Source organism: Pocillopora verrucosa, chromosome 2 (assembly GCF_036669915.1).
Source record: "Pocillopora verrucosa isolate sample1 chromosome 2, ASM3666991v2, whole genome shotgun sequence".
Taxonomy (NCBI): Eukaryota; Metazoa; Cnidaria; class Anthozoa; order Scleractinia; family Pocilloporidae; genus Pocillopora; species Pocillopora verrucosa.
In genome coordinates this window covers 18,722,321-18,735,034 of record NC_089313.1, presented here as the reverse complement: position 1 = coordinate 18,735,034, position 12,714 = coordinate 18,722,321, and the positions used below count along the sequence as shown (strand labels likewise).

The window sequence follows — 12,714 nt, the reverse complement described above, 5'->3', positions numbered from 1 at the left end:
GAGAAATACTTATGGAAAGCAGAACAACAGGATGGCCTAAAGGAGCTTGGTCATTATCTAAGCCTATTGAACAATTAACCATTGAATACATGTAAGGTGTATTTATCATAACACTATTCCCATATCTTCAGCCTCTCAACAAAGATACATTTAACATTTTCAGTAACAGTTGCTAAACCAATCTAGTTAAAGGAGAAATGAGAAATCATTTCCCCAGTCGAATACAGGTCAACCCTGACTCACTGCTGGTTAGAAAGCCAAAAGGAAAAAAAAAAAAGATATATAAAATTATTTAAATCATGTAACAAAAAACTAACTTAAAGAAATATTTTAAGTTCTTCTGCAAGTAATTACATTTATGCACCAATCAATTTTAAGCTTTAACATGCGTCCCCTAGGAAACCCATGTGCATTTGACTATCATCCATGCCCAAGGAGTAGGGAATTTGAATATAAAAATGCACATTTGAGTTATGTGATTTTCTTCTGCAAAGCTTGAATGATCATATAACTTGCTGGTAGATGAGAGGAAAGTCCAGGTTCTGATCTTGCCTTTTTCATAAAATAGTAGTTGTCTGCAGATCATGAACTGCTATTGAATAATGAATGAATAAATGCTGTAAAATGTACAACCTCTCACACAACATTAAAGTAGTTCATCCAAAGGTATTGTATTCAGTGGCTATATGCATCTAAAAAAGTAATATGATAAATCAAGACCATAAAAGAAGGACAAGAAACATGTTGCTATGATCCTAATAGTTATTTCTGGTTTAACAGAAGTTTGAAATCTGCATTTTATAGAGGAGATAAAAAAAATCAATTTGCTCTCACACTTCCAAAAACCCATCAGTATGGGAGGCAACTGCAGTGTCATGGAACGTGACAGTTTTGATGAAAGGCCATACACCATGCCTTTTTTCCTCCCTATTCAAACATTTTTTTTCAGAATAGGGTTTTTGACTGGCAACTCCAGCACTTGGGAAGAGAATTTGAACTCACTTTTGTTCCAGGGAGAGGTGGAAATTTGAAGTAACTAATCCTCAAAAGCTCAAATGCTAGAGAGGGGGGGGGGGGGGGGAAACGCAGTGTGGGGGATGTTGAAGTTTACAATTGATCAATGCATTACCAATTAATTTAAGGTAGTACATTCACATTAAAGTAAGGAGAAAAAATGATAGCTTTTTATAATTTGCAGGAGGGTTATAAAATAAATAAATCCCCTTATGACTTGCCAGTATGTTGGGTGATGATTTCCATGGCTGAGAGATAATGTCCTCAAAATTTCATATTAGTCCTCTAAGCTTTGCTTTCTTGGCTGAATATTCGTTTTTCAGACAATGTCTCAGCTGAGCACACTATCAGCCCAGGATACTATAAGCTGACATTCTACCCGCCCTTAAGGGGTTTATGTACTTAATATTGCAATTTATTCTTCAAGATAAATATTTTAGCATAATTAAAAGTACACTGTTCAGATAGATTCCTTGTGTAATACAAAATGCCATCAGACAATAAGTGTCCTTGTCTGGTTCAATAAAAAAATAATATATTATCTCCCTAACAAGCACTTTTTGAGGCTTACCTTACGTCAGAAGAACTGTTTGTGTCATAAGAATTACAATGTTGTTGATGTTGCTGAAAACGCCCCCACCTTTAAAATTAAAATTTTTGTGTCAAACAGTCGCTGTTTTCCATTTTCCTCGCAAAATATGTTACCAAACAATGGGTAACATATCATACAGGTTTAAAGATACCAATGGTGCCATTTTTGTGCGAGGCGTCAAAGTAAGTAACAGCTCCGCCGCCATTTTCTTTTAATTTTTTTCGTTTCCAGTTCTTCCGCGCGAGCGTGAGGAACGTGACATCTTTTGCGTGAACAATATTTCTGCGCGAAAACACAAAAAACGTAAGGAAATAAAACGTTGGGACTGAAACATCACGAGAAGGGCATTTATTTTGGGCAGAAAATGACCAATAAAAACGTCAATCAATAGAGGATATTTCTTCATACTGTAATCATGTTTATTTTTCCACGTTCTACATGTGAGTAATGCGGTTTTTATAGCGCTAATTCGGGGTGTCTCTAATTCGACAAAAAGTTGCGTCGCCCCTAAATAATAAACTACTTTTCATTAACAATGGTCTAAGGCATAAGTGAAAGTAAACTTCAAATATTGAAAAAAAATCAGGTAAGGTTTCATGATTCGTACATCTAAAGAAAAACATTTTCCGTTGCTCAGTTGTGTCGTCAAAGACGAGTATGAGCACACTAGTGGCTTTTTATAGTAAGTGTTCATCTTTTCTGTTGTAACTCAACGGATTCTCCATGAAGGGACAAGTACAGTAAAGCGTTTTTCGTTTATCAGTGGTCAGAATCAGGGTCTATTTTCAACAGGTTTAGAACTACCTCGTAAAATTCACTTCTCTCAGATCTCCTTTATTCCTACTCTACAAAAAATTATTCTTACTTCCAAACTCTTCTCAGAAGAGAAGTCGGACTATTTGTTTAAGGAGTCTCTGCCAACCACGCCCCTGGTTTTGCTATACAGACGGGAGACAGTGATTATGTGAAACTATCGAATCAAATAAAACACTGATAAAGTAAAAAGGAACGACGACAATTTGAAACGCAGATAGAATAGCCTAAGGTTGAAAACTGAATTGAAAACAAAAAGAACCAAAGCAAAATACAAATATGATATCAATAAATATGGCGGATCAGTCGCATATGGTTTATTAGGATCATTTTAATGAAGAAAGAAGCTGACTTGATTGAATAAGAAGAAAAAAATGTGAAATCCAAGCTTTAATGTCTTTTTACTGGTCAGCTCCTCAAAAAGGCTACCAATGTAATTTTAGTTTCAAATGCATGTGATCATGTACAGATAAGGTGCATGATCCACCTGAGTTTCGAGGCTGCTCGAAAGCAAAATAAAGTCCTTACATAGCAAAACTTTCTCCGTCATTCTCCTTCGTATTATTTTTGTCCGTGCTTTTTTCTTGTCGACAAAAGAACCAACACAGAAAAAAGCTTGTGGTGGCGATAAATTTGCAGACAGTCATTACTGCGACCAGAACTCGTGCCAGCCCATCATGGTCGTACTCTTGGCAAAACCCCTGGTCACCGCACCTTTAGAAATAACAGAAAAAATAATGATACATGCAATTTTTAAACCACATCTAGGTAATCGACGACCACAAATCGTCGGAGTTGGTGTCACGTTTACAGGAGGTACCGAGAAGTATCCGTTACCTCCCATTACTTCTTGATCGTTTTCTGAAAGTGGCTAGACCCTTAAGCTAAAACTAGAAAAGAAATTTTCCATACAGAAAAATGTAAAGGAATTTTTGGGTTCAAGAACAACAGCGTAACACTTTTAGAGAATAGGTTGAGGAACGGCGAAGATGCTATACCAGTTCGCCAACGCCGGACGTCGTTTCGCTGACGTCTCAGGTCAGTGCGCTAAAGTCTCATTGATCATATATTTCGCTAACGTTTTAACCTTCTAAGTTATTTCATTGACGTCTCTTCTGCATTCGCATTTGCATAATTTGCGTAAGATTCACTTAGTTCCGGCACTTTTTAGGCGCACTTTGGTTTATTGCTTTAGCGAAACGACTCGCAGGCGAAACGACCGGTTACCACTGCATAGTATCAGACGAGTACGAGTTAACACTAGTCACCCCTAAACAATGGCCGTGATAACTAGTGCTAAACATCAAAATAAATATTTGCCCCGCGATCGATTATATACAATGAGACATAACATTAGAGTACCTGGAGCTCCAGAGTATGCATGTCTTGTCCAAGAGGGCCCCAAATATTATTGGCCCCGGTATGGCCCCAAGGATCCTCACAAGGTCCATCTGGAGTCCTAACGCGTATGACTGCTGACCAGGTGGTACACTCCTGAAATGAAAATGATTTTCTTCGTTGGACCAAAGGAATCAGAATTTAACAGCTTCCTTTTCTTTCTACTGCACTGGACACCCACTGTGGGCTTAACGAACCATCAGATAGCGGTATACACTGAGCATTTTAGATACGAGTACACAGTACACAGATGACCCAACTTGCATGAACAGTTTTTTTGTTTTTGTTTTTGTTTTTGTTTTTTTTTGTTTTTTGTTTTTTTGCATGAACAGTTCCCTGATGCGCCTTGATTAGAAAATCTGACCCTCGAGCGAAAGCTCTCGGGGTTGACTACTCATTACAAACTCAAATACATATGTTACGCTCTCGTCACAAATGAATCTAACATCTTTTCTTCGACATGTGTTGCCTGTGGTAATTGAATTCTAACTCCATAGGCGGTAAGATCTACCAAGGACGCCTTATGCTAACTCTTTGTCAATGTTCCCCTATAACATACAATCAGTATCGTCCTTTGAAATCGCATGCAAATCCAAGTGGTACTTCAGAAGGTTTCTTGCGTACCTCAAGGTGACTACCAACGCTGGAGCATTGCTCATAAACGTAAATAAAGGGGTTAAAACTACGGCAGCCATGAACAGTAGAAACTTGAGCCCGCAATCGATATAGCAGTTGCCTTTCTTCATTTGTCCAGCACTTTCGCCAGATTTTGCAGCGCAAGCGCAGTTGGAGTAAGAAGTAGAACCCTTTAACAAGAACAAACAGCAAAATTACTCTATTAAGGGAATTGAACGTAAATCAGAATTACTTAGTCAGAGCAAGCATTTCACAAAAAGTAGGCCATTTCTCATTGAGAGTTTCGCTTTAATTTTTATTGAAACAATATCAAAATGAACAAAACCACATGGGAATAAACTGATTTGCCCAGACAGTTTTGATCAACAACGAAATTCTCCTCATAAAAGGATTGATCTAGCCGGCAAGCTTATTCTAACTGTTTAATAATCCCCTAAGACATTTTTCAAAGCGCTGCCAAGAGTTTTTTTTTTAACAACTTCACGACGAGGCTCGCATTCAGCCGTTTTCTCGGTACCGGTCTTCAATGCTCACAGGAAGGAAAGAACGCGGCAGTCAGTAATGAAGATTACTGCACGACATAAGAAACAGACCTCTTCCTCTAAATCTGCATTCAGTGGTGCCTCTTTCATGTGATGAAAAGCGTTCTTCTATACGTAATGTAAGCAAAATGTTTGTAAAAACTTGTCTTAGACTGCATGGTACATTGTATATCGTACCTTTTCTGTTGTATTCATTCTATGGCAGCCCGCGTGACACGGTGAAAAATAGTTCAGCAGTCCATCGCAAACTGGAGTATAACCCACTTGACTGCAGTTACAGGCTTGGTTACATGGCGCTGAGAGCTGATGAGGATCGGAACTATTTAGGATCAAGAGTATGATCAAAAAAATATATTTGCCGCCCATTATGAACATTCATTTCTTCCAAGAAGTAACCGATATGATGCGACTTGGTGTGCGTATGAAATGTGATGTTTTATGGTATTAAGAAGCACGGTTTTTGAGAGGAATATAACCAAAAAAAGAATTTTTCTATATGGCGACAACATAAGTTGACACAGAACACCCATGTGATTCGCGCATCATGATCGGATGAAGCATGCCCGCAGTTAAGACATGCGGAAACTCATAGAAAAGATACAGGAGCCCTGTGTTATTTTTGTTGTTGTTGTTTTCACCTGTTGGGATATGGGGCATTAACACCCGCTATACTTGGTGTGTCACATTTGAGGACGAGCGCACTGGAACTAACGAGTCCCAACAAAGCGACAATAAAACACATTCTGGCGGAATCAGTCAGGTTAAGTTTCAGACGTTTGTTGATGTAAGCTCCTGCAACAAGAGGAAAGTTGGTTGTAAGCTTTCTGAATCTTAATTCAAAACTACCAAACCTAAAAATGCAGTAAATTTATCCTGTAAAAGTTTAAAAAAAGTAAGGAGATTGCATATTAAATAGTTAGGGGCGCATGTCAAAGCACGATAGTGTAGACCGTCATCTAGACACCTTGCAGGATTTGCAAAGAGGTGCGGAGCATCAGGGACTCGATTTACAGCATCTGATCCCCTCCCCCCCTTTCCATATCAGTAACATGTGATAGAATCAACTGTTGACTTACCCAACATGTTTCCACAAAATGCAGATGGTACTACTACCAAGCCATAGAGCAGAGCTGCTCTCGCTGGGGGTTGATAAAACTGTGTTTGAATCACTTTTGGTAGAAACGCTCCTGTAACTACAACAAGGAAACTTTCCAGGCATGCCCCCACAGTTACGAAAAGGAACGGGAGACTAGAAAATACCAGTTTTGTAGCTTTAGGAAGATCTTTCAGTCTGGAGAATCCAATATCATCTTTTGGAATAGATTCATGATTACTGTCTCTATCTTCTTTGCTGGTCTGAGAGGAAACAAAAAATATCAGATTCTCAACCGAAGGAAAATTGATGAATTGGGTTGTAGAAAATATTGGCGCGAGTATAGATAATCAAGGGAAAAAAAAATTTATCGGGGGCTATGACTGATGCTTCGATAACCAGCTGTAAAAAGGGGTGCAATTCCCTACAAGTGCGTTTTCCCTTTGCGCTGGAATTGCATCAAGTTTTCGTGCATTTATTTTGCGCGTTAAACAATCATAAATATCAATATCATCTATGCAAAGCAGCCTCCACATACGGAGACCGTTAGGCGGACGGGGGGGGGAGGGTGAGGGGGAGAGGGGTATCAGAATTCTCCACAACGCAGAGAACGGGTGGAGTGCGTTAATGTTCGAGCGTGACTTCTCACTTCAGCATCACCACCAGTGGAAAGATCTTTAAAATGCACCTACCGTGCTGATCACAGTGTTTGTGGCAGATACTTCTAATTCTCGTCGTTTCTTTGTCAGAGGAAACTCCTTTGGGAATCCTAATAACCAAATGCTCCAGAACACGCAGATCGCACCAAATATGGCAAAGCCTATCCACCAGTTCCCCACCCAACGTTTATCCTGTATGGTCAGCGAGGTCTGAACACCAGGTTCAACGAACATCACAAGAAACCTGGAGATCAACACAAATCCGACAGCAGCACCTGAGAAAAAAAAAGAATAACCAATTATGCTAAAATGATTTATTTCAGTTCCGCCTTTGTAAGAATGATGTATATCATCAGTTACCAGTATGATGGTAACTTACCAAGAATCCCACTTGCCACAAATATGCCAACGTACATTGACGTCACCTTATCGTTGACATTTTCATCCATGTATGGGATTCCCAACGCATACATTGGAGTACAACCTGCTCCAGCAACAACCATTCCCAGCACGAACAACGCATAGTAGAGAGTGTTTCCGCCTTTGGTTTCTTCTTTACATTGGTTTTTTCCAAGTTGATCGGTGCGATTTGCCCAGCAAAGTCCGGTGTCAGTGACGCTTAAGTCAGTAATACTCGTGTTAGAATTTGTAATAATGGCTGATACAGAAAAAGAAGAAAAATCCAAGTCAAATTAAGGAGAAAGATACAATCTGGCCGAGTTTTGTCCGAAGTCGTGGAGACAAATGGGTCTCATAATTGTGTAATCGTTTGTCGGCAGGGATGGGGTGCACAGGTTCTGCACAGCGCCTCAGATAAAAAAGGAGAAGAGGAGGCCGCAAAAAAGGCGGGTAACATATCAAGAGACGTCTTGTACAATAGGAAAAGCGCAAAGAAGCAACAAGGTATTGAAAAAGAAGGGAGGCAACTACGGAGTAAAGTTCAATTCTTGGTTGCAAACTGCGTGAATGTCAGTCTTATTCACCTACCTGTGGCTTGGTATGGAGGTGAAACAAAATGAGGCAACATGAAGATAAAGAATCCAACCCCCATAGTAAACAAACCCCAGGCACAGAACAGCGGCTTCTTCCTTGAGCCCCCGATGTAGCTGATCAGAGGGGTTATGATCATGGCTGCTATGTCGTAACTGCTAGTCATCATACCAATCATATAACTGGGATAGTCAAGGCAGATATTTCAGCGTTAAAGAGACAATGACAATTAATGGCAGATATACCATCTTCTTGTTAGTTATTTAAGGTCGTTTTATCCATCTTTAACTGTACTTTAAGACGACTGCAAATTGCAATAGAGTGTCTCAGGACCAAAAGCTATGGAATCACAACTACCAGTCAGGACGAAAGAAAACCTTCGCGATGAGAACTCAAGAACCCAGTCGTGGCTTCTTTTTGTTTGTCTTTGTTTTTAAAAAGGTTAATAGGGTTGCGCAAAATTTTTCAGACTAATCACAGAGAGAGGTAAAGCAAAACCAAAGTCATTCCGAGTTAGAAAAATGTTTTGTAAAGCTCGCTATTTCGCACCTCCGGCTGGTGGACAATTTTGTAAACCCGCTTATGCTGTCTGTTATCCCAAGACAGGTATATCACATCCTCTCTACCAATTTTGGCCAAATCTCTCTTGTTTCAAAACAAACGATCACGAAAAGATGACGAACCTGTCCCATCATATGTCATTTTGTGACAGCACAGGCAGAAAACGAAAGGTTAGTGAATTTTATCCATTTGACTATTGTTGAAACGGACGTCAGAGATCATAAGTGACGAATGCTTGAATCAAGTCAAGATCGGGCGTCACAAATTACAGAAAGTTAGTAATACTTTAATCGTGTGTCTACGTATTCGTCGAAAGCAGTGGAGTCGCCTTTTCGAAATTTGGATCCACTGGCAGAACCATTTTTTCGACTGCAGAAGTGATTTCCACTAACGAGGTTTTCAAGTTTCCGCTCGCTGAAATCCCCCGTTCTTGTAGATATTTTTTAAGGTCACACTCATTGCGTTGAAATCAGCTTTATTTTTGTGATCTGCCATTCTTAAATTGAACTCTTTTTGAGGTTGTTATGAGTCTCGCAGAATTTCCCACCTGCGTTACTTAACGTTAAATACGTAATTGCGTGTGGGAATTCAGGCTTCCTTTCGTCCTACAGCGATTCGTGGGCACTAATTTCCTAACAGAAGTGATTTTATTTAACAATCTACGCACTCAACACCCCGAAAATATCTGATCAGGTACATCACTGTAGGCAGAACTAGTTCGATTTTTCCATGCCGCAACGCTTCCTGTAACATTCTTCGCATCTGCTTCAACGGCAGCCGAATGACAACTTGCTTGACTCATGATCAAATAAATAACAAAAGAAAGATGCCAATTTTGAGCGAAGAAACGTTTCTTGAAAGTGGGCAGTTATTTAAGAAAAATTTCCAAAGCCGAAATTTGGACACATGTGCTGCGAGCTCGACTCAGTGTCCGAACTTTCGAAGTTTTGTTTACATTAAAAGTCACGTGACACTACACGTGACATCTAAAGCCCAAAAGGTGAATTGATGTCACTAATGATCTGCAGAATCTGCGTGGCGAACTTTGCAAAATCTCCACTACATTCGTGAATAACTCAATGCTTCGTTTAGGCCATAGAGCGCAAAAGTAATTAGAAATGTTAGTTGACGCTGTAACTGTACTGAGGTGTAATCTATGTACGTTGTCGATGAATAATTCGAATGCGTGACAAGACACTTACCAGACCAGAAATGCACATGAAAAGTGTTATTAGAAAATAATAATTTGTCCGTAATTTTTTCTGTAATTTCTAGAAATTTCTATTTTGCAAACCATTAGCATATTTCTATTTCTCAAATTAGCGATTTTCATTTCGTATCGTTTCTTTTCGCTAGTTACAGTAAGCCTTTCTAAGATACAATTAATCGAACTGACCTGGAGTAGCCAAACCGCCTCTCAATTGTGCTGATCGAGCCCGGGTAGACGCCATTAACGATGATACTCTGGGTAAAAAAATACTGACTCAAGAAAAACAGAAACCATTTTGGAGTGTTGAGAAACTGAAGCCATGACGGACGAAATCTAAGCCAGCCATACGATAACTGTTTATTATCAGTTGTTGCCATCTTGAGAGTGCAATGGTGGAGAACGATCTTCCAGGATCCCTCAAAGCTCCGAAGATGTAGTTTAAAGTGAGACGTTCTTTTCAGGATTTTGGTGAGAGTTACATCGGTCACTTCATAGTAAAAAAAACATCAGCTTTACAACTGTGTGAACACTTGAATTTACGCCCAGCACATGCCCAGTAAGAAAGCAAGTTGACCTTAGAGAGCCAAGTCCGCTTAATCCTGAGTACAATGGAAATCGGAGATCGCCATGGCTTTATTTGCATTTATCAATAAAGGGCAAAATTACTGAGCGCTGATTGGTTGAGAGAGAGGGCATTTTTTTCTTAATCGAGGGCATTTTTAGTAATCAAGAGAGGGCATGATTACCTGTTAATGATTGGCTAATCCGTTGCATTGCTAATCCGTTGCTTCCCAGATAAAAATAGACTGCGCGCGTGATTTTCCTTCGTATAAATTTTGCCCTTTATTGATAAACAAGTAATCCCATGAGACCTCGTACTATTACGGATTAATTGCACTTGAGTTTTCAAAATTTTCCAAATTGCCCTCGTCGCTTCGCGACTCGGGCAATTTTGGAAAATTTTGAAAACTCTCGTGCAATTAATCCTTAATAGTACTTGGCCTCATGTGATTACCTATACTAATGAAATACGTATAGTCACGGAATGCTGCATCCATGGTAAGCCAAACATAACAAAAGTATGCTGAATTTAAATCACCTATTTAACGCTAGCCAAATGTGACAAAATTGGATTGAATTTAAATTACCTATAGAGTTTTATTGATCGATATGTGATACTGGAAAATCTATACGTGAGAAATCGAATCACTGCACAAGAATTAAAAACTGTCACGCGAGATTTTATTGCCCATCGAGAATGAAAAAACATTGATCGAGAAAAAGACTGATGAAGCAAAACGTCGAGAAATGAATATTTACTGTTGAGGAGGAGAAATTGTTGCGTGGGAAAAAAATCGCTAGGGAGATTAGTTTTCGGATTAGTTTAGGAATTTTAGTTTTCTGAGCGGAGTGTATTTTGGCAGGAATTCTCTCATCCTCGGGGTGTCTTCGTTCGCTGGAGTCGGGCAAAATGGCGCAGCAATGAGAACAGCAACTGCGTCAACTTCTTGAGGAAGTTCAAGTATTATCAGAACAAATGTCTCAGCCAACCCAGTCAAATAGTAGTGCCGAGTGTGGCATTGAATGAGCACGGCTATGTTTTCAATGCATGTCAGCTTTTTAAAGCCATGAACCAATTTGGGCAAAATGGATGTAATGAAGTGGTAATTGAACCTCGTGTCGTGCAATTTTGGTCTGAAATCATACTCGTGATTTCAAATCGAACTTGCGCTGCGCGCTCGTTCGATTTTGAAATCACGCGTATAATTTCAGCCCAAATTGCACTCCACTCAGTTCAATCACCATTATTTATTTATTTATTTAATTTATTCGCCACGGTTCAACAAATACAAACCACTAATCTACATTACACTGTTACAAGAAAAGAAAAAATAAAGTGGAGTGGCAGGAGAGAGGAACAGAACTTTTGTCCCAATTGAGAACTAACCCCTATAATACGATAAAAAAGACATACTAAATAGACTAGAATATGTGTACAAAAAACCAAGTCAATTTAAGTTATAAAATACTAACTTGGAGGTCTGTATGAGACGAGTTTAGAAAAATATAGGTTATTTAATTTAGATTTAAATGTTGAGAGTGAGACTGTACAAAAAACGATTTTACATTATAGTTGTTCGGATATAGTTACGAATTTTATAACGAGGATCAGAGGTCATGAATATCGGTAATTATCAGACCATTTCTTGATTTGAAAAATAGTAACAAGTCTGAAATCTCTCTGCGGTGTTCCAAGGGTAGTAAGTTCAGTTTATTTAGTCTCTCAGTATAGGACATGTCTTGAGGATAGCTCAAAATGACCTTGGTTGCCCTAAGCTGGACATCTTCTAACAGTTTTCGATGTTTGACTCTGTAAGGTGACCACAGGTTTATTCCAGTTTAGATCTCACGAGGACACAGTGTAGAAGTTTTCTGATGGTGGGCTGAGAGAAGTTCCGGCATATTCTTTTGATAAGGCTGAGAGTTTTGTTAGCCTTCGCAGCGATGTCTTCAATATGCCTTGCCCATGAAGGGTCGCTGGACACAGTAATACCAAGGTCCTTAATGGAGGAAACCCACTCAAATTGTCGATTACCAATACTGTAGTTACTGTTGTCAGCTCCAGTGGGTGACTTTCTTAGTTGGGTTGAACTCCATAAACCAGTCCCGGCTCCAGTTGTTGAGGGAGTCTAGATCATTTTGGAGGAAGCTATGGGCATCTGGCATGTCCATGGTTCGATATAACTTGGAGTCGGCCAGGTATGCCATCTATTCCACACGCGTTTTTGGGGTCTAAGTTGCGTAACACATCCGCAACTTCAGCCACCGTCAACTGGACATTAGATAGGTGGCTGGGATTAGCTTGAGATAAGGTTGTAAGTTCAGTAGACGGATGTAAGTCAGGTGGACTGAATACAGCATGGAAGCAATGGTTGAGGAGGTTCGCCTCGTCAATCTGGTCGTCAACAGCGGAGATAAACAAGTTGCACCATTTGCAAAAAGACTCGTCGACATCGTTAGGAACAAATACCATGTCCCAAGGCCTAGGGGTTTGCAAAAGCAATTCTTTTAGGCCCGACCAATTTGCATTCTTGCAATTGTAAACAGAACGCTTCACTCTTGTTTTATTCAATAGGTGATTCCGTGTGACTAGCCAGACCTGAGCTAGAGAGTTACGCCTCAATCACCTGTAACACTCTTTGTGA

At 39.6% G+C, this 12,714-nt stretch overlaps 1 protein-coding gene across 1 annotated transcript; it reads right to left on the bottom strand.

Annotated features, from left to right (window-relative positions):
* Nucleotides 1-2,020: 2,020 nt before the first annotated feature.
* LOC131790585 (solute carrier organic anion transporter family member 4A1) lies at nt 2,021-10,072 on the bottom strand. Its single transcript, XM_059107804.2, has 10 exons — nt 9,695-10,072; nt 7,735-7,919; nt 7,127-7,405; nt 6,781-7,022; nt 6,072-6,351; nt 5,634-5,787; nt 5,173-5,314; nt 4,442-4,623; nt 3,782-3,913; nt 2,021-3,133 (listed from the first exon to the last, which is right to left on the bottom strand). The coding sequence occupies exons 1-10, from the start codon at nt 9,883-9,885 to the stop codon at nt 2,944-2,946; spliced, it is 1,977 nt and encodes a 658-aa protein (XP_058963787.2). The 5' UTR covers nt 9,886-10,072; the 3' UTR covers nt 2,021-2,943.
* Nucleotides 10,073-12,714: the final 2,642 nt, after the last annotated feature.

Excerpts from the sequence above, each read along its gene's own strand:
- LOC131790585 (XM_059107804.2), bottom strand. The coding sequence starts at position 9,885 with ATGGCAACAACTGATAATAAACAGTTATCGTATGGCTGGCTTAGATTT. Across the intron at positions 7,023-7,126 it reads TGTGGCAAGTGGGATTCTTG|GTGCTGCTGTCGGATTTGTG; the intron begins GTAAGTTACCAT and ends TTTTTTTCTCAG. Across the intron at positions 5,315-5,633 it reads AATGCCCCATATCCCAACAG|TTCCGATCCTCATCAGCTCT; the intron begins GTGAAAACAACA and ends GATCCTAAATAG.